Below are 27,969 nucleotides of genomic sequence, written 5' to 3'. Positions count from 1 at the left end.
TTTGTATTTTAATGATTGTATTCAAAATTCTTTATCAGCACTCGTTAGATAACAATCCATATATCTTAAAAATTAGTTGAGTAATACAAAAATAGAGTTAACTTTATTTTTTTTAAATTTATTGTCCGATTCTGTTGATTCTAAAATATTCAATTATAATAACACATTCTAATTGATCTTGGTTTTAATTGATTAGAAATTTCATTTCAAATATGTTCTAATTGGGATTTTGTTAAGAGTTAGATTTAGAATATCTTAAAAATATTAATTTTTTTCAAGTCCGGAAGCTACTTCGTCATTTATCTGGGATGAATTTTCTAACTCTGAAAATCACAAAATGTTGTAATCTTTAAAAATATTTATAACAAGTTATTAAAAATTAATGTTTAAATTGAAATATTTTAATTAAGAAAAAAAGAGAACTTATTTGGGTACTACTATTGTTTCTCATCGCAAATTCAAAGAATTTCTAATTAATGCAATATTATTTTCAGATACACTCCAATTTAAAAAATATAGTATTAATCTATTAAATTAAAATTACTAATAAAAGTTATTCTTTTGATTAGGAATTAACAAAAACCATTTTAATGTTGTTCAATCCAAATGATTTATACAACTATTAGTCTATTTAATTTTAATTAAAACCATTTTTTATCCTTTAATATTCTGAAAAAAATAAATTAAAGCATGTTACTAAGAAACAAAACTTAATAATGAATTGATTAATATATTAAGCTTTTATACATGCAAATAATTTAAATGATTTTTTTCAGATAATTTACGGTTAAAGAATTTTTTTTTGGCTTGACAAATTTTTTCAACCAACTTGAAATAAAAGTAATTATATAAGCCCAAACCAAAAAGTGGTGAATATCTTTAATTAAAATATTGATAAATAATTAGGTAATTCTAATATTTCCTGTTTAAGCGCTGCTCAGCTTATTAATAAGTTTACTCAGGTATTGCATGAGAAAAACGGGTAAATTTAAAACAAATAAGTTTTACTAACAGTATATTTTCTAACATATAAATAATTTAGTTCTACAAATATTATGGGTGTTTTATATATTTTTAAATCATTTTAATTTATTTTCACCTAAGAGAATAACTCATAATACGGAAATTTGTTGCTAAAGTACTGGAAATGACCTACTTAAATACTAGTTGACCACACTCATTAAGATAAAGTAGTACAGAAATATTTACAATGTGTTATTCAAAAAGATTTGGATTCCCAAATGAACCATATGAAATACAATCCGAATTTTGTTCAGCTGCTTGGAAGTTATATGAAATAGATGGTGGAATTGGAATTTTTGAATCTCCAACGGGCACAGGTAAAACTTTAAGTATTTTATGCTCATCACTGAGTTGGATAAGCCAAAAAATTTATAGTCCGACATCTTTTGCCCGAGAAAGCAAGCCAATGCCTTTATGGGTCGCTAATGCAATCAGGAAAAGTAGAGAAAATTCATGCGAGCAATACATTAATGAAAAAATTAACTTTTTAAAATCTATCAACGAAGATATTTTAACTTCGACAAAAAAAAATGTAAAAGAATTAATATCTAGCGAAAACTTAGATTTTTTTTCTAGTTACTATCAGATAATCATCTCTAGTAGAACTCATACGCAATTAATGCAATTCGTTGAGGAGTTTAACAAAATAAAAATGGCAAATAAAGATAACACTCACATTTCTAACATTTATTCAATTGTATCGCTTGCAAGCAGGTCACATCTTTGTTTACATAATGAAGTAAAAAACTATCCAAACCATCTTATTAATGAAGTTTGTAAAATATATTCCAGTGACGAAAAAAAAGAAAATAAATGCCTCTATAAAGAAAACTACATGGAACTCACGAAAAAGTGTTTAATTGAGCCAATGAACATTGAAGAATTACGTAAAGAAGGTAAAAATTTAATTGTAAGTTTATTTAAGTTATTTTCATACTAAATATTGTTTATAGGCATGCCCATATTACGCAGCTAAAGAAGCAAGTAAGTATTCAGACATAATTCTTGCACCTTACAGTATTATTTTCAACAAAACTACTCGAGAATCATTTGGAATCTTTCTTGACAAGAAAAAAACCTTTTGCTTCATTGATGAAGCGCATAATTTAGTTAATGCATTAGAATCAAACAATAGAGTCAGCCTTACTTTACTTTCTTGCCAAATACTGAGTTATTCATTTGAAAAACTAATTTCAATAGATAATTATGTTCCTGGAGATAATTTCGTTGCAACTTTTAAACAGCTAGCTAGACTAGTCAAGTGTATACATTCATCTACTAGTAAAATAATCAGTTCAAAAAAGCGCAAATATGGAGAAAACGAAGTGAAAAGTAATCAAATCTTTCTTGGACCACTAGAATTCTTAAATTGTTACCAAATCAATACATTTAATTTGAACAAAATTATTAATTTTATTGTTGAAAATGAATTGTGCAGTAAAATTAAAAATATTATTGTTAAATTTGGAAGAGATTTCCCAATTAAATTCAGAAAGTTTGAGGAAATAATTTCACATTCAAACTCTTTGTTTTTGTTAAAGGATTTTATTGTTGCTTTAATTCGTTCTGATAAAGAATTTGACAAAGTTATTATTGAAACAAGCTTTAACCATTCAGATGACAAACAGGCTACTATTACAGTTGTCCCTATTAATGTGCAAACAAGTTTTAATGATGTATTTGCCAACACAAAATCTACTATGCTTGTTGGAGGAACATTGGAACCTTTGACAGAGTTTAATCCATTATTATTACCGTTAGAGCCTATGAATATTGTAAAGTTCTCTGCTAATCACCATATTTCAAATAATAACTTAATATGTTTGATCATTCCAAAGTTTATTGATAATAGTGTAATTGATCTAAGATACGAATTTCGAACCGACATAAAACAGCTATTAAATCTTTGCAAGCTATTATCAGTACTTTCCTCAGAAATACCTAACGGGGTGTGCGTTTTCTTCACATCCCACTTATTCCTCGATGTCTTTTTCAAGTTCCTTGTTTCGGACAAAAGTTCTAAGGACTTTTACCAAACAATATTAAAATACAAAAAAATTTTCAAGGAAAAAAAACAGGATTCAAATAGTGGAAAGGAATTACTTATGTCATATAGAGACCATATTGCAAATAACAAGGAATACGGAGCAATGCTTTTTGCTGTTTTAAATGGAACTCTTTCGGAGGGAGTAAATTTTTCAGATGAACTTTGTAGATGCCTTATAATAGTTTCGCTCCCATTTCCACAAAAGACTGAAATGCTTTTTAATAAGGAGAAGTACTTTAACAGAGGTAGTTGCGATTATAATAGGTATGAAAACATGTATAGAAAAGTATTGTGTATGAAAACAGTCAACCAATGTATTGGTCGCGCAATAAGACATAGAAATGATTATTCATCTATTTTGTTGGTTGATCATCGATATAATTCTTCTGAAGTAAAGCAAATGCTACCAAAATGGATAGCTAAAAATATTCCTAATGAACAATTAATTGATTGGAATTTTGAGACTAATGTAATTTTGAAGCTTAGAAATTTTTATAAAAATAAGCCTTAGTTTTTGCGCGCACAGGCAAAATCTGGCATTTATTGAATATATGATGCTTGGCCATTTTGATAATCATAAAGATTCTCCAAGTGAAGCCATACGTGATTCAAACATAGAGGAAAGCGATTCTGATCTTTTTGGCGAGAGTGACTCAACTCCTGACCAGATTCATAATGATGGGGATTCTTTTATGATTGAAAAAGACGATGCAAAAACTCATACTAGTATAAATGATAATATTAACTGCGATAGAATTAACAACTTTGAAGATATTAAAAATTTAAAATTACAACTACCTACAAATTATTTCGGGATTGACAACAAAGATCAAGTTTTATTAACATTAAAACTTCCGGAACGTCTTAAAGTTGTAAATAAAACAAATGTTGATAATACAACAGAAAGTGGTTTATGTATCAAAGGCGGTATTAAAGGTGAAGGAGATTCATACTCTAACTCCAAACTAGTTTCTTGGAGTGACGGCACTTACTCACTATTGATCAATGACGAATTAGTATATGATTGCGTGATTGGACCCGATAAAGCATTTATTTTTGATGATACCTTCGACAAAAAGTACAAGGTCTGCATAAAAAGAGTGGATAACAAGTTAACAGTCAGACCTAGAACAATTGAAAAAAGTAAACTACTTAGAGACTCTCGTTCCAGAGCCATGATGCCAACGACATTAGAGGAGATCAACAGACATGAGGTTGAGTCGAGGAAAAGAATAGACGAACTGAACACCATCTCATCTATAAAGATTCAACAGAAAAGGACGATCTGCACGACAGAGTCAAGAAAAAAGCAGATGACAAGCCATTTCCTGGAAGAATCAAGTGAAGAATCAACTTAATCGAATGTTTATTAAAATTTATTCTGTTCAAGATGATTTTAATTGTTTATTAATTCGATGGTACCCTAACATAATTTGGTAGATTTAGTTAAAAAATGTTAGAAGTCTATTACTTCTCCTTGAACCATATAGGTAGGGACATTGTGTTTGTAGACTGTATATATAAGCTTTCTATACTATTTCTCCAATTCTTACTTCCGTCGCCTTCAAAAAAATCTGACACCTGTTTTATTGCTTCAATTAAATTTTGAACGACTTGTTTAGTATTCATGTCGACTCTTGCAACGCGAATTCCAATGCATTTACCTTTCTTAATACTCATAAAAGTTGAGGATAGCGCAGACTCTAGTGAATTCTTGAAATTGGATTCCCTAATCTTTATTGCTATCGGCATCTTATTTGCTTTAATAAAGTATGATCCTAACAACTTAGGCATCTTTTCGATTATACGGTCGTCTGATAAAAATAGATCATATCCCGAGCAAAGTTCTCGCCTGTCCTTATATGTACTATATTTTTTAGAGAGCTTGCTAACACCAATAACCTTCGAAACGACTTTTGGTTCAATTGAAGAAGAGCTTATCAGTTCTTTCCATTTTCTCTGTGGGTCTTTGACAAATAAGCAAACTTCATTTTCTGGATGTTTATACAAAGAATTTGGGATTTTTATTCTTACATGTTTACTTTTAACAAATTCTGGAGTATTAGATAAAGAAATAATCAAAGTAATAAATTGTGAATTCTTATTGAATAATAAATCTTCTGGGCATTTTTTTATTTTAACTAGTTCTTTCAATGCATTTACAGCATCTTCTAAATGCTTCTGAGCTTTTATAGGGTTGCTCAACTTAAACCTATCCATATCAAAGAAAAAGAATCGATATTGATTCCAAATAAAATATTTTGGATAATTTTGTCACTAACTGACAATAGAGACAAAACAGATTCTTATTGCGGCCAATTGAACGCGGTTAAATAAATTAAACAATGAACTTTGCGAACTCCGAATTGTTAATTAAACAATAAATATGAGCTAATTAGATGTCAGAAATAGAGAGTGGGTTTTTAATTTTAGATCCACAGTGGTGGGACTGATGTCAATATATCTGATAGTGCAAGGCATACACTATTTAAGTTACTTTATTCTTGTATATTTCATACTAGCCATTCACTTTTCATATACTATTCTGTACTTCCACAAAGTGACGAATATTCTCATGAAATCAATAAATCATTTATAAAACCTTCTGAGGTGGATTGTAATTCCCAACGTTCATCGTTTGTAAATTTAACCTATAAACATGTAAACAGTATTGTTAAAGCATATGAAATAGCTCTTGATATAATTGAAACATTAAATAAAATGCCAACATTTGATATAAGATTTATCCCTGTTAAGAATGATTGTCTGAGCCACATATATAAAACTATGGGATTGAGTGATCAAACTTTATTCTGGTCTAACTCATATAAGTTTTGTGAGAAGCATGGAAACTTGGTGCAATGCGCAAATATAATTAATAATATATTTTCTTGTATTTGCCGAAAAAATATGTATTATATAAACTTCAACTCTGAAAATACAGATATAAATTCAATTATTTGTAAAAAATACACTGCTCACCTAGTTTCGCATGGTTTCCAAACTTTTGAAGTTTCAGAGAGTCTATCGATTCCGCTATGGAAAGATAAACTTAATACAGTTCTAGAAAATGTCAATGATAACTTCTTTGATAGCCCTATTAATCGTACACTATTTGCGGGAACATTTGACAGATTACACCCTGGGCATAAAGTAAATATTACAGTTGCAACTTGGTATGCTAAAGAATTGGTAATAATTGGTATAACTGATAAGTTGCTTAATGCTAATAAAAGTGATAAAGATATCATTCAAGTAAGTTCTTTTACTGTTTTTAGTAATTCATTGATTCCATTTAGGATTTTTCCTTTAGAAGCGCAAATGTTCACTCATTTATCTTTTCTTTATCTCCTGATATTTCTGTTGCCATATTAAGAATTTCAAGTATCGTTGCTGGTGCAGATATTTTTGAATTTGATGCATTGATTGCAACACCAGAATCTTATAATAACGCAGCGAAGATTAATGATCTTAGAGTGGCATGCGGTTCGCCGGTAGTTAAATTAGTTAAGGTTCCATTTGTTTACAAACCTCTATTAAACCATTCCGAAGGAGTAAAGCTAACTAATGGATCGTCAGTAAAATTCTGCTCTACAGGGCTTAGATATTCATTGAAACAAAACTTGGATAACCCGTTAAATCTATCAATATTAAGGAAGTCAATTACGTCGTTACTTAATAAAATGCTTCCTTCAGAGTTGATATTTAATGATATTTCTGCAATTACTAATATGATATTCTCATTTATTGATGACATAATTTTTGAAATTCTGTATGGATGGAGAGCATTACTTGGATATGAAAAGGGCAGGGCAGTTTTTGAAAAGTGGTTTAGCCAATTAATACTTGAATTGGAAAAGGAAGGAAAAATTGCAGATTTAAATTTGGTTGAAAATAATAGTTTCTTAAGTATCTCTAAACATTTAACATTAATAATTATTTATCTAATTTCTACATTAAATTTAATTAAAAAAAAGAAGGTGGAAATTTCGCACAGTGACCTTAAAAAAATTAACTTATTGTTTAATAAGTTATTGATGGATGGAGATAGCAAAGTGAAGTGGGGATGTGAACATTCAGAATTTTGCATCCCGTACATATTTTGTCACTCTGATGTCGAGAACAACATTTTTTTTAGCAAAGCAAACAGCATAAAATATTCCACCTTTGAATACCAATTTGGTGATTTAATTGGAGATGAAGTTTTAAACTTAGCATTAAATTATAAAGGAAGTTCTAATAATGTTAATATTTATGAAGATTACTACTTAAAGTTCGAATTTGTTAAACGAAGATTAGATGAATTCTTTTCAAGTAAATGAAATTGAGAGTAGATCGTTTTTCCAATGAAATACTCTTTCCTGAGTTGATGTTTCCAACTCTTCCACTCCTACAATCCACTCATATGTTTTTTTCTCCAGACCAATAATAGAAAAATAGAGAATAGGCACTTCTGAAACATTAATATCACTTTCGTAATAGTCTAAGTATATTTGTTTTGATTTCATTGTATCTCCAAACGGGATAATCCTGATGCTTGTCAAACTTGTGGGTTTTCTTTCAGTTATTGCATAGATTTCAATATTGGCCATTGAATTAACTGGAATTGCTTGCTTGTTTTCAATTTTCGTTCCATTACACTTTATTTCTACATAAAATTCATATCTAGATAGAAATTCAGGTATTAATAAATTTGCAGTTAGATTTCCAGCAATTATAAACTCTGATTTATTTTCATCAAATATAATATTTGGAAAAAATGCCTTCCAATTTAATAACAATGGATTACTTTGTAATTCAATTAAATTTTTAATTTTTGTCTCAACAACCCACCTATAATTCCTTTTGTCTGGCAAAAGCAATGCTTTTTTCCCTTCTAATAGATTTGAGCTAAACGAAAACTCAATTGGGTATACTCTTGAGTTATTTTCTAATGTGAAAATAACCCAAATGCTACTAACCTTCCATTTATTGTTGTTTGACCTAAAGTAACCCTGTTGGAAGTTTAATTTAGGTATCAATGAAATATTAGTTATCTTAGGAAGTGGAGGAATATTTGAAAATAAATCAAATAATTTGGAAGAAATAATTACCTTCCCGTTAATTTCCAGCCAATGAGTTACTAGGAGCTTATATCTGTTCATCTTATATATATTTGAGCATTCAATAGTGACAATTAATTCATTATCTTTCGTAATCATATTTTCAAATGAGAAGATTTCATTTGTAGTTTCAATTTGATCTATGAAGACTTCTGAAGTTAATAATTTGATTTTTTTCTCAGTTTCGTAATTGAGTTTTTTTTTTGATTTAATAACTACTTTTCCATTGTTATTAATACACAAATTTTGTTTTTGCATATCATTTTTTTCCCATAAAATTATATCATCATTTGAAATATTAGGTACTACAAAAATATTTAAATATTGTTTTAAATTGTTCTTGTTATTAAAAAATGATAATTTTGAACCAAAATTTACGTAATTTATTCCTGAGAACTTATATGTAACGCCAATAATAGATAAGTTTCCTGAATTTTTTGGAATTACTGCAATTGCTACTTTCACTTCGCCAGGTGTTGAGAATCTGGGACTTGGTGGAATTACTACAGAAACCGGTGAAATCTCACATTTCACTTCACCTTTAATAATTACACTAAAGCAGTCAAGAATAATAGGAATTAGGAAAGGATTAAATAATGATACATAAATTGTATACTGTTTCTCAGCTTGCCAAATTATATTAGTTTGAGTTTCAACTTGAGATTTACCACGATTGCATATTTCCCCTAAATCATTGACTTTCTTTTCAAATGGGTTGTATAAAAATAAGTTTGATTGGTTGGCTTTCAAACTATTTAACACTGGGATCTTTGCATTGTTGACTTTGAGAGGAACCCATTTAAATTTTGGTTGAATAATAAACTTTGGATCCGAAAAATAACTAATATTTGAAGTTTTACAAAAAATCATGGGGGAACCATCTGTTTTTAGTATTTTGCTTTCGCAATTAGAACAATAATCATTTACTTTTGCACTGAATATAGAAGATAAACTAATTTCGTTGTTACACTTGTAGCATTCGGTATTTAATGGAATTTGCTCGAATGTAACATCGAAGATAAGTATTAATTGCGTTGTATGAAGCAAAGTATTGAACAAATGGTCCAATGATTCTATTGAAGTGTAACAACGATTTTTACCGTTTGTAACTGAGAAATATGGTGCCCTTATTATTGGAAGTTGAATAGTATTGCTTATGATTGACAATGAGTCTATGCATTTAGATTGAATTATTTTTAGTGTATCATAATTATATATAGGAGGAAAATATACAATTTTATCAAGTATTAGTAATAAAACTGTTGCAGATCTTGACGCGCATCCAAATAAAATACTTGACTCAATCATTGTTATCAACGCTAGCATTTCATATCTAGATGGGTATGCTTTTAACTTTTGCAAATCAATCGTGTTTAGATAAAATTTTCGATATGCCTGAAGCATTGAATGCACACCATAGGAAACAAAACTGTTAACAAAAGGCTTTAAAGATGCAAGCAATTCACAATGGGCATTTGAGCACTCTAAGTCTTGATATAAGCTCGAACCTCCATTAGATATAAGCGCTGAATAACTCAAAGATAGATCGTGTTTGTAAATAGAAAGATATTGTAAATAATTGTTGTCAAGATAAAGTTTTCCAGGAACATAATGTTTTTCAAATATTATGCCTAATTTTTTTTCAGTTATTTGATCAAGTCTATAATTACTTCCCAATAAAATGTTTGAATTATTAGAGACATTACATAGTGCACATTGAATATGTGTTGAATAATTATCTTCTTCTTTTAGAATGTGAGCAGCTAAATTCTGAATAATTTTCAGGAGATCAAAATTGTTAGTTCCACTATAAATACTTGAATACCACTGATAGGCTGCACATGAAATATAGTAGCTATGGTTATATATTTTGTTTTGATTGAATAGTTGTGATAGCTTAATTAGGATGATCCCTACCCTTCTTTTACTATTAATAGTGAAATAAATTTCTGCGCATCCTATCAAAAACATAGCATAGTTATATAAGTCATTCCTTGAATATTCTGGTGGGATATTTAAGTTAACAAATGGATCCAAAAAGTCTATTATTATTTTCCTGTCTAGGTAGAAATGGATTACAAAATTCTCTATCAAAAATCGTGACTTTTTAATTATTAATTCATAAATTGAAACGGAAAAATCACTGTTGTAATTTAATTTTATATTGTTGTCAGATATTATAAATCCATTCGTAAAATGATTAATTTTCCAAAGCAAATTTAGAGAAAGATTAAGCTTTTTAAGTATTGAATCAAAAAAAATTTGTTTCCTCGACTGTATAATATAAATCGAGTCGTTGTAATTTGTAGAATTGTAATTATTTGACTGTAGACTGACTTGTATCGGGATAGGCAAGTCTTGAATAAATGAGTTTAATGAATTAGATACAACTTCCCACCATTCCAATGAGTTTTCTGAGTTAGAATAGAAATAATATAACATGGTAGCCTGGCCTTCAAAACAATGCGCTAAGTAATAAGCAAGGTCTAAATCATGGTCTTCTATTAGCTCCAATATTGAATTATAGTACATTGCAGATGATATGGGGGATCCCAAAACCAAATATATCCCTGCAATTCTCATTCTATATCTAATAATTTCTAAGGTTTTGTCCTCTAATAACTCAATTTTTGTAATTTTGTCATATCCTTTATCTATGTATTTATTAATAATTGAATTGAATTTGCAAAAAATATTTAAAATAACATTTTCTGCAAGCTCGTTGATTGAATTAAATTGAATACCATTTTTATCTTCGCAGTTTAACTCTATCTCTTTGTTAATACCATCAATGATGTCGATGTCAACTCTATAAATAAATGGATGGTCAGGGATATTTGTCTCATTGTCAAATATTCTGTTATTGAAACTTTTTTTTTTTAAAGTAACAAAAATAACAACATGGTCAATACAAATGAACGATCTTGGAATATTTGTTTTATTGCTATTTGAACATATTGTTCTATAAACAGTGTTTATCTTAAAAGGCTTAGTTTCTAATAACGACCTATTTTGGTTTATATAATTGCATTTTAGGCTTGTTTTAAGTTGATCAATATTCGACGAATAATGAATTATCGAATTTTGAATTTGCTTTATTACATCATCAAACAGAGCCGAATTAGCAGCTTTTGTCTTAACAAATAACACCTTAATCAACGAGTTGTCAACTACAGAAGCGTAAATATTAACTGACATTCGGTTGTTTTATTTTGAAGAAATCTCAGAACCAATGAGGGGAGAGGGGTAATACAATTTCTGTTTCCCAAAAAGTAATTCTAATATACGAGTTAAATATATTTAAGTGTAAAGGAGAAAATATGAAGTTTTGGAAAATTTTTAATAATAAATAATATTTTGTAAGAGCAAGGTTACTAATTTTCAAAAAAAAAAAAAAAGTTAGATCAACATATAAAGCCCTGATTTTGCTTCTCATTAAGATCTTTATATTAACTTTCGTCATTTGTACACATCAAAATTTGAATGTTTTTGTAAGCCATACAACCATTTAATTTCATTCTAAAAATTTGTCATAAACAGCAAAAACTAATCAGAATTCACCGATCAAATTATTTAATACAATGCGCCAAACGAAAATGTTTAACATTATTTAAAAAGATGCTTAGACTCCTAATCAACAAATATAATGTCAAATCAGGAGAAGAACAAATTTGTTATTCAAATAGATACCCATTGGGGAGATCCATTATATATAATTTGTAAAAATAGTTCGGGATTCATACTTAATTTTGAAACTTGGAAATATGCAAAATCAAGATCCAAATCTATTGGAATTCTGCTCGAGATGAGTGATTCAAACGGATTAAATAAATATCCATTTTGTTTAACTATACTATCATCCGGAAAACTGATAAATACTTTGAGCAATAGTCGAATATTCTTAAACAAGTTTATTAAATTATTAATCTCAAGCCCAATGATGAATGAACTAAACAAATTCCCACTGGACTATGGGCAGATTGTGTTTTTTGATGAATTGCTGTTTCTTGTAGAACGTGGAAGCCTACTTCTTTTTTCATGGAGTCAATCAAGACTAGAATGGGTTCAGACCCCTATTCTCTATCTATTTGACGCTTTTATAAGAAATGAAGAGCAATTTAAACTTAATAACTATATTTCTTATTCCAGAATGAAAAGATCTGGATACAAATTTAAAACTAGTTCAAATGAAAATAAAGTTAGAGTCCAAGATAACATTCACTCGGCCACAAAATTTTTAAAATGCATTGATGAGGCAGAACATGTACAGTATGGCACTGCTATCAAACAAGCAATAGCATTGAGTTCTATTAATTCAAATTTGGAGAGTTATTTAATAACCAATTTAGAAGGAAAACCAAAGGATGGAGAAAAAAATGATCTATTTTTCGCTTCAAAACAACCTCATGACACCTTTTTAATAAGAAGTAATATAACTAGATCAAATAATAATTTTGTTGTGAGTATAATTTCAATAAACTCAGAAACTAGGCTTAAAGCATCGATTTATAAATTTTAGTTTTTTCATGTTGCGGGCAAATTATTTGCTCTGGTCAAAAATCCCAATTTTAGCGGGAATATTTTTGTCTAGATGCAATAAATAACTGTATTAGTACGAGTGCTTGTAAGATGGCAAGAGACAAAACCAATGAAGCCTTCTGCCAATGATGATCCAATATATGAGTTGGACAGTAAAAAATTTGATCTCTATAAAGAAACTAGTGTTGCAAATGGCTGCTATAGACATGAAAGATATATGAAACATCCTCGTGCTGTTAGATTTGTTTTTGCGTGGATGCTTATAGCGCAAGTACTTAGGAACTACGATACTGGTGCGTTGCCAGTTCTCCTTGGGTTAATTTCTGATGAGTTTGGACTAGACGAAATGAAATTAGGAGTTTTGGGTGCAGTACCGTATGTATCTGCAATGGCAACTGCATTTATTATGAATCACCCCCTTCAAAAATACAGCCAGAAATGGATAATAGTCACTTCCCTATTTTTCCTATCTTTTGGGCTCGCTCTATTGATATCTTCTACGACAAGTACATTATTGTATATTTCGAGGATAATCATGGGATCTATGCAAGCACCTTTAAGTATTTATATCCCTGTATGGGTCGACGAATTTACGCCTCCAAATAAACTTACAGCATGGATGGGGGCGTCACAAGTAACAATGATTATTGGAGTTGCTACAGGGTATCTTATTACTGGATTTTCTTTAAATTACCATAATGGATGGAGATATTCTCTTCTTGCTCCCTGTTTATTACTTTTAATTATGTCAATTTGTCTTGTATTCACAAAAAGTGAATACTTTAACGTAAAGTATTTTAATCACGAAGGCAGAAATTCAGAAATAGAAATGGGAGGTGACAAGATGAACTCTGATGATGCAATTAGTTTGGATAGGCAAATTAAAGATAGCGCAGCAATTCAATGTTCAATTCCTTCTTCATGTTCAACAGAGCTCGTTGAAAGCCCCTATAACTCGATTGCTGTTTCAACTAAACTTATTACCCTAAATAAGTCACAAGAAAACATTTCAAATTCTAATAATACTTTTTCATTTGATACTCGAGTTCAGAAAATATCAGGCGATTTTTCTGCCGAAATTACTAAGTCTCGAATTGAAAAGAGCGCTCTGAGTGATTTAAACGACACAAAAAATACTGTTACGGTTGAAAAGTCGACTGATTTTCAGCCAACACTCACAACTCACTATATTTCCATTTCGAGGTCGCTATCACTTTCCGAATTTACAAATGGAACGTCTCAGAGTTCACAACCCCTAAATCCTAGTATTATTAATCTAAATCAAGGACCTTCAGCCAATACAACAAACGAAGATAAATTAGAATTGGAAAGTTCAAAATCAAGTGTTTTCAAAAGATTAATTGCATACAGCAAGTGGAAATGCCTATTGGAAAATTCAATTTATATGCTTTCAATCACCACTCTGTCTGTTATTTACTACGTGGTTACAGCCGTACAATTCTGGACGACTAGATATTTACAGCAAATATATACTACTAGAGATGGAATTATTTTCATGTCATTCTCTGCAACTGCTGTGATTGCCCCTACTACAGGGATAGTATTTTCCGGCTTTATAATCGACTTTATAGGCGGGTATAAGAGTGAGCGCGGTTTATTTTACACTATGCTATTTTGTATGGTATCTGCAATATTTGCAACTTTATTTGGTGCACTAGCACTTATAATCGATAATTTTACAGTCACAATTGTTGGCGTTTGGGGATTATTGTTTTTCGGATCATTTCTTGTTCCACCTATCACTGGTATTAGCGTTGGAGTTGTTGAACCACAAGCACGGCAATTTGCAACAACAGTTGCAATGGTAACTTACCACGTATTTGGATTTGCCCTTGGAAGCCTTTTGCCAGGCGCAGTGCTACAATTATCAGGTATTAATAGAACAGGGATGACTATAGTTTATGGCTTCTCAGGATTGGGTGTGATTGTCAATTTTTTTGCTTGTATCATTGCATATAGGAAACTACGCGCTTCAAAAGAAAGCATGCATACATAGTACTTAAGAACTCGAGTTTTCTTCCTTATCGCGATATAGTAATTCCCAATCATTTTATATTTAAAGAAAGAGAATTACTTGTTAATTTTTATTTATTTAATAATATTATAATTGCCACTATTGCTGTAGAAGCAAATAGTAAATTTCTCATGTCTTTCTCAATATAATTATCTCTTAGTATACCTTTAAACAATTTGCGGCTGCCTTCTTTTAAAATTACTGAATTCGCTTCTAAAGTTTTAAGATCTTCGTAGTTAATTAGAATTGTATTTAGAGCGTCATTCAATGTTGTTTTGATTCTTTCCAACATTAAATTTGCGAAGTCAATATTTTTGAGGTTAATTCTTTCCACTAAAGTCTCTATATACATTTTTATATCAAGAGGTTCATTGCAAATAAGTTCAGTTAATTGCAGAATCAAATTTGAATCATGTTGAATATTTTCAATTTTGAAATTTACTCTAAAATTGCGATTGTTTATTTGACTCCTAGAAAGAATGATACTTTCCAGTGACAATCTCAACTCTTTAAAAATCTTATCTACTTCAAAATTTGAATCAAGTTGATCAACGAGAAGAATAATTAGTAGCTCGGAATTATATTCTTTCTTCAGAAATATCTATGGGCCAGTTGATTCTCTTATGGGATAATAACTACGTCCACATACCGTATATTTAGTTTGCCACTTCAACCTTTTATAGGTATCATTTACCTTACTCAAAGCAGAATTCACGATTCTATCAATATATGAACTAAATTTCATCCTAATAGTAGAAGGGCATTCTAAGCTGAGTGCAAAAACTCAAAAAATAATCAAAATTAAACTTACCCTTGGAAAAATGAGAAATTCGAACAGAGAAATCACTCAACATACATAATCCTAAAAAATCAACCCTAGACTGACCAGCTGACTTAAGCATATTAAAGACAAATAAAAATAATTGTTCATTGCAAAATTTTTTGAATTTTTATCTAAGATATCATATTACCAAACTATTAATGTCAATTGTTATGCGAAAACCCACAAGATAAGACATAACGTTGTGTATTTACGTGGAAATTATCATTGGGGATAATTTACAAAAATATGCTAAGACTGCATATTATTTTTCCTTGGGTTAAAAAGTGTAGATCAATTTGAAAGTAAATCGTTTTAATATTAGCATGATATAATTATTTATTATGCATTATGGTGCAAATAAAGTAGTGCCTACAGCAATCATGCCGCAGAACAAGTTTATGAACAACTACACAATTAATGGCGTTCGAAATAATATTTATAATTTTCATTCTCATGCAGAAAATAATAATTTTCAGCCTTTATCTCCGTGCATTAATAATTTGGATATTGTTAATTTGAACCAGCGCCAATTTATTTTACATAAACAATTTACACCGCCACAAACTCCAAATAATTTACGTTGTGCTTCTCTATCGCCATTTTCTAGATTGGATAATTTACAATTCAAAAGAGAACCTAATAACATTTTAATTCAGAAGTATTCGACACAAATTATTATGCCGTCCTTAACTTCAAGGCGTGATGGGTTGAATGCGCCTCCAGTCTCATTTAAAAAATTTAATGTATTTCAGCACTGCAATATACAAGGTTCACAATCATCCCCATACAATTTACATGCGGTTCCAGGAACTCCTAGCTCAAGAGAAACGTATTTCTTTTCTAAGCAGTCTAATTTGATTTTACCAGATAATAAGACTAACAAAAACTTTACTGATAAAGTAAGTACAACTATATTGCCAAGCTGTGACAAAAACAAAAAAGCTTCGAAAAGTGAAAGAACTTTATTTTCTGTGAGTGCCTCTAACTTACAATCAAACAATGGAAATTCTGCTAGTAGAGCGGTTAGAATGGATAATACTCCAAAGGGTTCTCAGTATGACTCTTTTTCGACTAAAATTGAACAATCGGAAACAAAGTATACTGATGTTAATTCAGAATATCCATCAGAAACTTTTTCTCAACTTACTTCAAACAATGAAATAATTGAAATAAAAAAAGATTTGATAAAAAGAGTTCCAGATGCAAGTAATGGTGTTTTACAAAGGTTAAAGCCAAATGAATATATAAAGATGGACGATTTAATGTTAGAGCCTGCTACTCAGAGAGGATCGTTCGGAGTTGTTTTTAAAGGTAGAATTAGATCTGGAATCTGGTCCAATAAAGAAGTTGCAGTGAAACGGTGGAAATTTGATAATGAAAGCAGAATATCGGAAGAACATTTTAAATCACTCGAGAGGGAAGTTTACGCATATAGACTACTACGCCATCCGAATATTTGTTCTTATATCGGAGTTTGCTTAGAACCTGGATTCTACGCAATAATCACAGAGTATCTCACAAATGGAAATCTTTTTGAATTATTATATGAAAATAAAGTTGTAGTATCTGCCTCGGATAGGTTAAAAATCTCAAGGCAGCTTTGCGATGCAGTTAACTTTATTCATCACAACAATATGGTTCATAGAGATATAAAAACAGCGAATATTATTCTAGATCGTTCGAATAATGTTAAATTATGTGATTTTGGGCAAACTAGAACGATGAATATTGCAACTAAGACTAGCCCGCCTGGTGTTATTCTGGATGAAAATGGTGGGTCGCCTAGGTATATGGCACCTGAGTGTTTTTACATTGGAAGGTCTATAGATGAAAAGTCGGATATTTGGGCTATTGCTTGTTGCTTATTGGAAATTTTCGGCGGCCCCATACCTTTTTATGAATACTCTTCAAATGAGGAAGTAATTAATGCAATTATAGTTGAGAAGAAGAAGCCAAAAATTCCGTCATGGTTTCACCCCTCTATATCTAATTTACTCTCCAAGTGTTTCGAAAGAAAGCCATTCAAAAGACCATCTTCTTATGAGGTTCTAATGATTCTAAATGGGATCAATTCTGAAGATATTAAGAAATATGGTATGAATGTGAAGAGAAACATTAACGGCGACCTGATGCCAGGGAATAATGTAAATTGTAATAGCGTCAATATGAGAAACGGAAGAAGAGTAGTAGGAAACTGTGTAGGAGTAGCACAACAGAAGAGAATAGTTGTTAGAGCGACCCCCGCACTCGATTAGTTCAAAACTTATAGGTTATATTTAATTCATTATATCTAAAATGCGAGCATCGCAAAGTCTGAAATAAAGGAGGCTTAGGCGTCCATGATTCAACACAGTAGCCCACTAAAGTCCTAGCTATTGTACAAATGCGGCACACCTGTCAATTTACGATAGAAATAGGCAGGTGTTTAACATTCGATTACTATTATTGCGAACCTGAGAAAACCACTTTGTTGAAATCACAAAATAATAAAGAGAGTTCGCATAAAATTAATACTATTGATGTTGTGAAGCCTGACTATTTGATAAATAGAAAATGATCTTTTGTCTTCATTCTTTCCAGGATTATACAAAGTTACGAAAATCCAACTATGCAAGAATGAATTGCTAGTATATGCGCAACACGACCAACAATTCATTGATATATCCGTGTTGGAGATACCTGCGCAAGAAAAATGTTTGTTTCCCAATATAATCCATGAAACCCTGGCTAATGAAACATGGAATTTTGTGGTAATTCTATTTCGCAAGATGAAAAAAACTACCAAGCCAAAAGAGAAAAAGGCTCGGTGCGAGTGTACTTGCTAGGAAAGGTCAAATCATATTAGTTGAAAACATACGGTTTGTTCATTGCGGTAAAAGTCGATAGATCGAAAAAGATATCCAATCATACAAAAGTAAAATGACGCTAAAAAATAAGTTATCTTCTCTTCCTAAAGCGGTTTCGGTTCTCTATTTGCCTCCTTTCTTCTGCGTTCTCAATGGTAGGAAATCGCTTAGCATTATCATCTGAATCATACTCTAAGTCAGCACGACTTCCCCATTTAATAAAATTCCCATATGAGACGAATCTTGTAGACTCCTTGTCAATATTTACATCGTTCGTACGGGTCTCAAAATTTGCGCCAAAAGAGTAGTTGCTAGACGTATCATCCTCGTATTGATCGCTAATGTACTGGGTAGAATTAAGTTCGTCAGTAATGTTTTTGTGATTAAACCTTTTAACAAAATTTGTAATTTCATCAAAAACCTGTTTCAAAGCACTATAAAGCAACTCAGAAAATAATTCTTGTGGTAGGTTTAGATCTGAAATTAAGCACTCAACATATCTTACTAGCTGATTTGTGGGATTCGAAATATTCCACTCAAACCTATCATTCACAATGACATCTTCATATGACTCATTTAAACGAATCTCACGAATTAGCAGTGAGTTGTTCCCTGGTCTGATATTTGAGGCCAATGTTACACAAAGAAATTGTAAATATAAACTTTTATAGTTTTCTATCTCCCTTACTAGCCAATTAAACGCTCTTCTCTTTTCACTATTGCTCATAAATATAGATAAGTGTCTCTCGCGACTGAGATTTTCAACAAAGCCCCATAGGGCAGTGGAGTCCGAAACGGAGGACCAGATAAATCTTTCAGGCTTGAAGTTTTTCCCCTTGAGTGTAGAGAGTATCGTCGATGAGTTAGATCTCGAAACTGAAGAAATGTTAGCATTCTCAGCTATGCAATTGTCAGTAAATGAGCTCGTAATGAAGTGCCGCAAGTTGACTGATAATGGTATTAATATAGGTTCTAAAATTCTTGAAGTAAAGTCTTGATTACAATTAAAGTTTAAATGATTCTCATTCAATTTACAGGAGCGATTTAATTCTGTGAATTTGATTAGAGTGTTATTGTCGTTAATAAAAGATGACATTGGCCCACTGGAAAAATATTCACTAAAAAATTTCTTTTCCTCTCTTATTTTTGTGGGGATTATAGAACAACCAATACATGAGCTGAATAGTAAGATATTTTTCCCTAAAGATTTATTATATGAACAATCATCTATGCGTTTCATTTTTGATTCCTTTAAACCATATATTGCACCTTCTGAATCAATTACACTTTCTTGGCTTTCTTCATCTTTTTTTTCAAGTTCGAAATTATTGTATTGGCAAGAATTTGAGTGAACAAAATTCTCAGGATTCGTTATAATCGAATTTTCATTTGATCCATCTTCAGATGTATTTCTTCTGGGAAGAGTTCTTTTCTTTTGAATGATTTCTCCACTTTTTTTGGAATTAGAAATTTTGGGTGCTGTCAATGGGTCATGAGAAATTAATCCTAAATTTATTTTGTTATAATATTCACATAACTTGAATACAACATCTTTCTTCCTATTAATTGAAATAGTTTTAGTACCAGGATCCCTCAAAATTATGCTCAAAATAGATTGATTTATTCCTGTTGTAGCAGAGATATGAGTTTGCCTTAATCCTGTGGCACGTAAAAAATCGAATGTCTTGCTTGTTATTCTCTTAACATCTGCAATGGTGATATTTTCGAGTTGAATATTTTCAAGGAGATGATCTTCAAATATTAACTTTTTTTCAGGCATAACTAAATTTGGAGAGGGCTTTTCAACAAATTTGTCCGACCTGTCATCACTCTCCATCCGCAAAACATTTTTTATTTTTCTTCTACCCATTTTTTAATTGAAGTGATAATATAATTGGATTAGCGCCATAATTTGATAAACCTAAACTTTAAATCAATTTAAAATACAAAATTAAGGAAACAGTTTGAACATAACATAAAATGATCACCTCCTAAAGAAATTGAAGCTTTATAATATAAATGTTCTTATTGATTCAAATTTTATCTATCTGTTTAATTGATGATTCCTTCAAAAATTCTTGTTCTCACCTCTTTTAGGATCCCCACACGTTTGCATAACCCCACAGGCATACATGGCAAAAAAAAACTGTAGATTTATCAAACACAATGATGGAATTTAAATATATAGTTGTTTGTGTGATTTTATATTTAACTCATGGCACAATTGAAGCTAATTCTATTCACAATAAAATTCAACTAGGAAGTTTCGCAGAATACGACATATTAGATATTATCACCAATACAAAAAGACCAGGTACAAACTTAAGGAGAAACCTCTCAAGTTTAGAAATTAACAAACAATTCAATAGTTCTATTGTGCCAGCCTATATGAAGATTAACCATGGAGCATGTAAAGAACAATATAGAGAGCAAACCATTCACATATCATCCAGCCCTATATTCATTAGTTTAAACTATTCAATAGACAACCAAATTGAAGTAAATGGCACCGACTCAATATCAATTAAATGTTGCAGTACTATTATTTCACCTGAATTGATTGCAAAGGTAAACACGACGCACGTAGTTGATTTGATTGATTAGCCCATCGATATTTAAATTAATACAAGACAACTAGTGTATATTAGCAGTACAAATTAATTAGAGAGATCTAAGTTATTTGTCCGCCGCCTAATTATCCAGCTTCATCATACTTGCATGCAAAATGATAATAAGAATAAATATACTGCAATAAAAGGTTTTCCGGAAAATTGTTTGAATCTTGATTTATTGCTCTAATTAGGGAATTTTAAATCATCAAAAACGCCACTCAGTAGTGTCTAAAATATTTTGAGGGGAAGTGGAATATCAATAACTTTTTTCCTTCAATGAACTTTGATTAAACTCGTTATGAGATTTGACATCAGCCTTATCATATCTTCATTAAATTCACTCTTTGCTAATCATTTGTAATGATTGAAGTTGTGATATTTGTTAATCAACTTTTGACACAACGGTTTTCCTTCCCTATTAATCTTATCATTTTCTATATGTAACTTCAAATTGGTATGAGTGACTTTTTTGTTGATTTCTCATTTAGTTTCAGAAACAGAAGAATTATTATCGGATGATTTTAAAATTCTCATCTTCTCAAAATCGTTTTTAAAAGGTAGTTTTTCCTCTAAATAATGTAAATTATTACTGTTTTAGATTTTATTTATCAGTTCATCAATAAAAACTTTAGGCCTCGAGTTTAGATTCGAAAGCAAGCACTAAGAAAAGTCACAACAAAAAGCGAATAGACCCAGTTAGATGCGCTGTTAATTATATCTTTCAAGTGTATTGCTTATAGTTTGCCGATTTTCTTTAAATGCCAACGATAACTTTTGTAAAGAGTATAGCCGTGCATCTTTGGCTGTGTGCTCACGTATTTTCTTGCTGAAAGCAGCTGTTCTTTATTTGCAAATTGTATTCCTTAAATAGCATTTGAGAAATCGCTTAATATTGCAATTTTAACAGAAGAGTAGCACATAGCACTACAATATCACAAACACTTGCGGAATAACCAGAAATGTTTAACTTAGAATTAAATGCTATTCACAACTCAAACGAATAACGAAATATTTAGTACAATACCAGGATAAAAATTAGCTTCGAGCGCGGTTAGAAAAGAAAGAAACATTAGGCATACGTTTATATAAAATATATTTTCTAGTTCTATTTTGAACATAAAGTGGCAATTATATAGCTAGGATGAATCTTTTGCTGCTAATATTGGTTTATACTGCTCATCAACAATACTGATACATCTATTAATAGACTCTGAAATTCCTTCTGTAGATTTTCCATTAATCAATTTCGGAAAATGTTCATTTTGTTCGCGTAATGCAATAATTATTCTTGCGAGAATTAACTGCGAATGTTTCGAGTCAACGATTATTCTACGACTGTTAATTTCTTTAATGCGGATACCTTGTAATTTTTCAACATAATCTTCATATAAAGATAGTAATGTAATAACATCTTCAAATTTAGCCGAAAATATACCTTTTTTTTGTTTATCCTCTATATATTTCAAAAGCTTAGTTGCTTTATTGGAAATGTTATTAGATGATTTTAAAAATGAGTCAATTGTTATCAATGTTTTGTTTAACCTTTGAATGTCGTCATTAAGAGATTTGAGTACCACAACGAAAGAATTAAGTGTCTGATGTGTATTCTTCAGTTTTCTTTCCTTAATTAAGAGCGCACGCCTTAAAGCTGCACCAGGGCTAATTTGGTCTAGTTTTTCCTGCAAGTCATTCAATAGTATGTTTACACATTGGCTAAGTCCTGCAATCGAGCGCTTAGTATTGGTAAACTCCAAGAATGTCATTCCAATAATATGCTTATTATCATTGGATAATGCATATATTAAATTCCTAATTTTAGTAGCGATATTGTCTGAATCAATATCCTTTCCATCATCTAAAGAATTTTCAACAAAATTTTCAGAGAGATGGTGAATTGACTGATTGCCAAATTCATAAGTAATTTCTGCAGAACCTTGATCTTGCAAAGTTATCGGAAGTTCTTCAACGAAATATTGTTTGGAAAGATTACGAATTTCGCCCGTATTGTATTCATTAACTTTTGACGCAATAATGTTGCACAGCCTGCCAACCCAAGAGTAAAACTGGCTTTGAGTGGGAGATCTTACTCCTCTTGCAAGCGCAAAATAGTGCATCAAGTCAATGCACCTCTTAGTAATAAAAAAAGGACCCATAAATGTGGCAAAAGCTATAGAGTCTTTATATGGAAATATATCTTTATATGGCGAAACTTCAGTAAACACCGTCTTAATAGCTTTTTCTACATTTGAAGTTAATAGATAAAGAGTAACGTCATCTAAGCCCATAGGTCTAAAACCGCTTGATATCTTTCTTGCCTCGCATTCCTGATAGTATTGTTCTAATATTGAGCTAACATCGGCAGGGTCTGGTGGATGAAAATGTGTTTCTGCAGGTTCCATAATGGTCTTAAGCTTTTCACCAGTAATTGGAAGCGCATTATAGCCAGATTTGTACCCTGCTTCTATAACCCTATGCATCTTTTTCCATTGTGAAAAATCAACCAACACTCCTGGTATCCACATAAGAGCCTCCTCATTTGGCTGAATCAGGTATCTGATAGTTACATCAGGGTATTTGGAAATAATCTGTCTAACTACAGATGTTGATGAAACCATATCTGAAAGAATCCCCAATGATTGTAAAACAATATAGTATAATGGAAGCTGGTGGGGACTTCTATGATCCTCTCCTTCTAAAAAGGAAGTGTTCCTCTTTAATTCGCGTGGTTCTTCTGCAGATATAAAATCAATAACGACATCTCTTGGAGTTTTAGCCTTTCCGACTGCGATACATCGTTTAATTGCAGTTTCAAGGTCGCCAGCAGCAATAAAACCACCATCAACATGATAGCCAAGGTTTCTCAAATACTTGATTGGAAATATGCCTGGAATTGTTCCTGAACCTATTACTGCCTCTATTATTTCCTCGAGTTCTAATTGCTCAGTAAATACGTGTGCAGTTCTGTCTGTGTAACGCATCGTGTTAGTAAAGAAAAGCCTTTGTTTATGTTTTCTGTGTAAAAACAGCTCCCTTAATAACTTTCTTGCAGGAGAATTATCGCACAAGTACCTAAATGGATTTCTAGAGCTAATCCAACCTTTAAGAAATGAAACTGCCCACCTTGCATAGTTTTTTTTTAAAGGAGTCTTGCATGTCGTAATATCCCTTTGTCTTGCCATCTTCCAAAGTATAACAAGTTCAGTGGTCCAAGCCAACTCTTCGCCAGGAGGATAAAATTGAGAAGCCAATGCATTTATTGCCCCAATAGAAGTTCCGCCTACAAGATCCCATCTTAGTTTTTTTCCACTATCATGGTATTTTTGAGCAATACCGCGTACGACGCCTGCCTGCCAGGGACCTTTGTTTGAGCCAGATGACATAATTAATGCATAGCATATATTATTATGGGCATCTTCTAAATGGTGTCTGTTAGGAATAGGGATACCTTTCTTCGAAAATTTACATAGGGCTGAGTATGAAGCAATAAAAAGGCACAAAAAAAAAAGCTGGAGTATATGCATTGTTAGATATTAACAATTTTATTGAATTTCGCATTAGCGCATAAGAATAGTTTCTCCTTTTTCTTTTTTTTCTTACTAATTAGACTCACATGAAAAAGAAAATTCAAAGCGGTAACTCTTATCTTGCCTATGTATTGTCGTTGAATCCGCACTAATGTCAAAAAAATAATAGAGAAATACTGCATGATTTAAATAAATTCTCTACTAATCAAAGACTAAATAACATGGCATTTATATATGTAATTTATTTCTAGGGACCAATAAGTGATCACCCCTCTAATATTATGAGTTATAGCCATTGTGATATCAATTTAAAAATTTTCTTATTCAAAGATTCTTGTTTAACGAACATAATATGGTCTTCTAGCATTTAAAGACCTGATATGAGTATATAAATTAAAACCCATTCCAAATAAAGAGATCATTACTTGTAGAATGGACATTACTGTGGAAATAGTCACTGAAATAGTTACAGAGTTTGCAGCCGCTGATGCCGCCATTATTTGACTGCTTGCACTTTTTGAAATTAAAGAGTTTGTGATCTCTGCTCCGAAACCAGCTAACATGTCACTAGAAGACTGCCCTATTACTGTGCTGGCAACTTGACATGCAGTAGCGCATACTGAGTCTGAGGAAATTTGAGAAACAATATTACACACTGCTTCACCTGCTGTATTTGATGCTATTTGGCATGCAGTATGGCACACTGCATCTGATGCAATATTACCTGTAGTTTGGCAAATTGCTTCTCCCATTGCCTGACAGGCTATATCTCCTGCTGTTTGGCATGCCACTGTTCCTACAGTACTACATGCTGCATTAGTTACAGCGCTGCACGCTTCCTTTACCATTATCCCAGAGGCAACGTTACAAATAGCATCATTAACCAATGCTTCTACGAAAATATGATTTATTATTTCAACAAAATATATATAATGTAGAATAATTAAATGCGCATAGAATTTCATTTATATATACTTAATCAAATCTAAATTCTGATTTTACTTTTACTTTTAATGAACAGGTATAGACTTTGGATTCGAGAGTATCGTATATTATCCCGCCAATGACTTGCAAATTAACAGTTTATTGAACAAGTTTTACTTTAGATGCATTTATGCCGCCCCATCAATCCCTAAGCAGAACTTTGATGATTTAATCTATTTAAGTACCACAGATTGATATATATATCAGCTAGCTTTTTAATTAAGAATTACTTTTTGTCCTCTATTTGCAAAACGAAACTTTCAATGTTTGGTTTGAAAATAGAAACAAGATTTATATTAAATCTGTATAACCCAAAGCTATAAGATTACGCAAATAATACCTTATATCTAGAATAATTAGTGACTTTAATTATAAATTGTATGTTCAAATGTTCATAGTGTTCTTATCCGGCTAATGACTTTGAGGCAATCGAACCAGATTATGTGGAATGTATTTTATTGGTTTCTGTACAATTAGTTGAAGTAATTGTTCAGCCTTCTAACCAATATTCATCATATTAAGAACAAAGGCTTATCTAGTGAAAAGGCCCTTTCAAACATTTATGGTATTTAAGTATCATTAATTTGAAAACGTACAAAGAATTTAAAGTCAACTATGTCAAAGAAAAGGTTGTAAAAATCACCTGATAAAAAGAAAAAGAAATTTAGAATTATATTGGAATGTTGCCGTTAAATTTATAGAATAATCATAAAATATTAACTATTTTACTAGATGCAACTTTCTCTGTCTAGACTTACGTCTATATTGAGAATGTAATGAAATACCCATCGAAAAAATACTTGTAATCTGAAAAAGATAGTGTGTTGTATAATATGTATATAGCCTGAATGAATTTAAATCAAATTCAGTGTTTTCTGTATCTCGAAGCTCATATTGATGATTATAAAATATTTCATTGCTTGAAATAGATTTGCCCAAATGAGTTGGTATATTTTGGTTGTTGATATTTTTATTATTTATTTCATAGTTCTGCAATGGATTGAAGATTTTAGTTGCGAGAATAAGATCGTTTGCGTAGCCATTTCCATTTTGGTTTTTAAATTCTGTACTGACCATCTTTGTACCATAATGGAACGGTTCTAATACTGTACTATAATTATTTTCATTATTTATTTCATTTTGTTTATTTACCAAATTTACATCCATTCTCTTGAATAGTGCAGAGTCGCAGCCTCCAATATTCTCTGTTTTATACTTTTTGCTTTCAAATATTTGAATATTTTTATTATCGGTCAAGGGTAGAACTATAGGCGAGTTATTTATCACCTGAAAACAATTTGTATTATTTTTATCAATTGATCTTTCGATAAAAACATTACTAGATATTAAAGGATGAAAATCTAATTCGCAAGGGGAAACCGACCCATGATAATCTGCTCCAATAACAATTGGATTATCAATTTTATCGCTGATTTTACTGAGAAATTGAGTGGATAAGAATGACTGTAACGATAAATCCATTGAATTACTGATGTGTTGTATATTCTCCGCCATCCCATCTATTGTACGCAAAACCGAATAAAACAGCATAAAAGGCCCGGAGAATGATGAAATAAAGCAATTTGCAAACTTATAGATATAAGAAACTAAGATTATCGCAAAAAGCAATTTGTTCATTATGTAAATGTGTTTTGTTTGATTTAAAATAATTTTTTTTCGAGTAACTGCCGCTAAACATGTAAAAAATAAATTCTAAACGAATGCTCACTTTTCACAAATACTTCGTTCTTTTAAGATATGTATACACAAAATGAAACTTCCCCCAACTTTGAAAACAAAAAAACTAAGTCTGAAGAAACAAGGCATTTAATTGATTCAAGTGATGAATCTAATTCTGAAAAAATTAATAATATAATTGGCATTTCTATTGAAGATTTCTGGTTTGACTATAGAATATGGTGTTTCTTATTTAAAGTTAGATTGGAAAAAATCCAATCAATCAATCAATTTATTTCAAATAATATTTTGAATAAAGAAAACGAATATGCCTGCATCAAATCCATAATTATTGAGCTAGAAAAAAAAAATCCAAACAATAAAATAATTAGATACGACTTCGAGAGATTCAGGCCGAATATTCATGAGAAAAAACTATCTTTTCCAAAAATACCGAAAGATTTCTATGGTGTTGATAGTTTTCTAGAACATACTAAACAATATTTTAATTTCAATGCTTCCAGTAAGGATTACAATGAAATGCTTACACTCCTGAGCTATGATTCATTTCCATACATTTCAAAGCTTAGTTNTGTCGATAGACTCGTTTTTGTTACAATCACTGTATGTGAATATCTCAACTTCAACTACCTGCAAGGAATACATGAAATTATTGGTTGTTTAGCCTTTCTTAAAAAAAATCCAATTCCAATAAACTACCATGTCATTTTATCAATTGAAATATTAATAGATGGGC

At 30.9% G+C, this 27,969-nt stretch overlaps 16 protein-coding genes across 16 annotated transcripts; 8 read left to right on the top strand and 8 right to left on the bottom strand.

The window, feature by feature from the left end:
• The first annotated feature begins 2,723 nt into the window (after positions 1–2,723).
• Positions 2,724–3,581, top strand: Chro.70391 (helicase). The annotated part of the gene is made up of 1 exon (XM_662677.1): positions 2,724–3,581. The coding sequence occupies one exon, from the start codon at positions 2,724–2,726 to the stop codon at positions 3,579–3,581; it is 858 nt and encodes a 285-aa protein (XP_667769.1).
• Positions 3,582–3,621: 40 nt separating this feature from the next.
• Chro.70390 (hypothetical protein) lies at positions 3,622–4,428 on the top strand. Its single annotated transcript, XM_662676.1, has 1 exon — positions 3,622–4,428. One exon carries the CDS (start codon positions 3,622–3,624, stop codon positions 4,426–4,428), a length of 807 nt encoding a protein of 268 aa, XP_667768.1.
• Positions 4,429–4,537: 109 nt separating this feature from the next.
• Positions 4,538–5,290, bottom strand: Chro.70389 (At2g42650/F14N22.8). The annotated part of the gene is made up of 1 exon (XM_662675.1): positions 4,538–5,290. One exon carries the CDS (start codon positions 5,288–5,290, stop codon positions 4,538–4,540), a length of 753 nt encoding a protein of 250 aa, XP_667767.1.
• A 501-nt stretch (positions 5,291–5,791) lies between these two features.
• On the top strand, positions 5,792–6,445 carry Chro.70388 (hypothetical protein). The annotated part of the gene is made up of 1 exon (XM_662674.1): positions 5,792–6,445. One exon carries the CDS (start codon positions 5,792–5,794, stop codon positions 6,443–6,445), a length of 654 nt encoding a protein of 217 aa, XP_667766.1.
• Positions 6,446–6,753: 308 nt separating this feature from the next.
• On the top strand, positions 6,754–7,392 carry Chro.70387 (hypothetical protein). Its single annotated transcript, XM_662673.1, has 1 exon — positions 6,754–7,392. The coding sequence occupies one exon, from the start codon at positions 6,754–6,756 to the stop codon at positions 7,390–7,392; it is 639 nt and encodes a 212-aa protein (XP_667765.1).
• Chro.70386 (hypothetical protein) lies at positions 7,381–11,370 on the bottom strand. The annotated part of the gene is made up of 1 exon (XM_662672.1): positions 7,381–11,370. One exon carries the CDS (start codon positions 11,368–11,370, stop codon positions 7,381–7,383), a length of 3,990 nt encoding a protein of 1,329 aa, XP_667764.1.
• A 448-nt stretch (positions 11,371–11,818) lies between these two features.
• Positions 11,819–12,691, top strand: Chro.70385 (hypothetical protein). Its single annotated transcript, XM_662671.1, has 1 exon — positions 11,819–12,691. One exon carries the CDS (start codon positions 11,819–11,821, stop codon positions 12,689–12,691), a length of 873 nt encoding a protein of 290 aa, XP_667763.1.
• A 129-nt stretch (positions 12,692–12,820) lies between these two features.
• On the top strand, positions 12,821–14,728 carry Chro.70384 (hypothetical protein). Its single annotated transcript, XM_662670.1, has 1 exon — positions 12,821–14,728. One exon carries the CDS (start codon positions 12,821–12,823, stop codon positions 14,726–14,728), a length of 1,908 nt encoding a protein of 635 aa, XP_667762.1.
• Positions 14,729–14,816: 88 nt separating this feature from the next.
• Chro.70383 (hypothetical protein) lies at positions 14,817–15,098 on the bottom strand. The annotated part of the gene is made up of 1 exon (XM_662669.1): positions 14,817–15,098. The coding sequence occupies one exon, from the start codon at positions 15,096–15,098 to the stop codon at positions 14,817–14,819; it is 282 nt and encodes a 93-aa protein (XP_667761.1).
• An 812-nt stretch (positions 15,099–15,910) lies between these two features.
• On the top strand, positions 15,911–17,824 carry Chro.70382 (protein kinase domain). Its single annotated transcript, XM_662668.1, has 1 exon — positions 15,911–17,824. The coding sequence occupies one exon, from the start codon at positions 15,911–15,913 to the stop codon at positions 17,822–17,824; it is 1,914 nt and encodes a 637-aa protein (XP_667760.1).
• Positions 17,825–18,045: 221 nt separating this feature from the next.
• Chro.70380 (hypothetical protein) lies at positions 18,046–18,225 on the bottom strand. The annotated part of the gene is made up of 1 exon (XM_662667.1): positions 18,046–18,225. One exon carries the CDS (start codon positions 18,223–18,225, stop codon positions 18,046–18,048), a length of 180 nt encoding a protein of 59 aa, XP_667759.1.
• A 281-nt stretch (positions 18,226–18,506) lies between these two features.
• Chro.70379 (hypothetical protein) lies at positions 18,507–20,285 on the bottom strand. Its single annotated transcript, XM_662666.1, has 1 exon — positions 18,507–20,285. The coding sequence occupies one exon, from the start codon at positions 20,283–20,285 to the stop codon at positions 18,507–18,509; it is 1,779 nt and encodes a 592-aa protein (XP_667758.1).
• Positions 20,286–20,581: 296 nt separating this feature from the next.
• Chro.70378 (hypothetical protein) lies at positions 20,582–21,019 on the top strand. The annotated part of the gene is made up of 1 exon (XM_662665.1): positions 20,582–21,019. One exon carries the CDS (start codon positions 20,582–20,584, stop codon positions 21,017–21,019), a length of 438 nt encoding a protein of 145 aa, XP_667757.1.
• Positions 21,020–22,163: 1,144 nt separating this feature from the next.
• Chro.70377 (COG1752: esterase of the alpha-beta hydrolase superfamily) lies at positions 22,164–24,548 on the bottom strand. The annotated part of the gene is made up of 1 exon (XM_662664.1): positions 22,164–24,548. The coding sequence occupies one exon, from the start codon at positions 24,546–24,548 to the stop codon at positions 22,164–22,166; it is 2,385 nt and encodes a 794-aa protein (XP_667756.1).
• A 341-nt stretch (positions 24,549–24,889) lies between these two features.
• Chro.70376 (hypothetical protein) lies at positions 24,890–25,516 on the bottom strand. Its single annotated transcript, XM_662663.1, has 1 exon — positions 24,890–25,516. One exon carries the CDS (start codon positions 25,514–25,516, stop codon positions 24,890–24,892), a length of 627 nt encoding a protein of 208 aa, XP_667755.1.
• A 739-nt stretch (positions 25,517–26,255) lies between these two features.
• Positions 26,256–27,173, bottom strand: Chro.70375 (hypothetical protein). Its single annotated transcript, XM_662662.1, has 1 exon — positions 26,256–27,173. The coding sequence occupies one exon, from the start codon at positions 27,171–27,173 to the stop codon at positions 26,256–26,258; it is 918 nt and encodes a 305-aa protein (XP_667754.1).
• Positions 27,174–27,969: the final 796 nt, after the last annotated feature.

Source organism: Cryptosporidium hominis (genome assembly GCF_000006425.1).
Source record: "Cryptosporidium hominis TU502 chromosome 7 CHRO017088, whole genome shotgun sequence".
NCBI classification, from domain to species: Eukaryota; Apicomplexa; class Conoidasida; order Eucoccidiorida; family Cryptosporidiidae; genus Cryptosporidium; species Cryptosporidium hominis.
The sequence above is the reverse complement of the archived record's forward strand: the minus strand, read 5'-3'. Positions and strand labels throughout refer to the sequence as shown.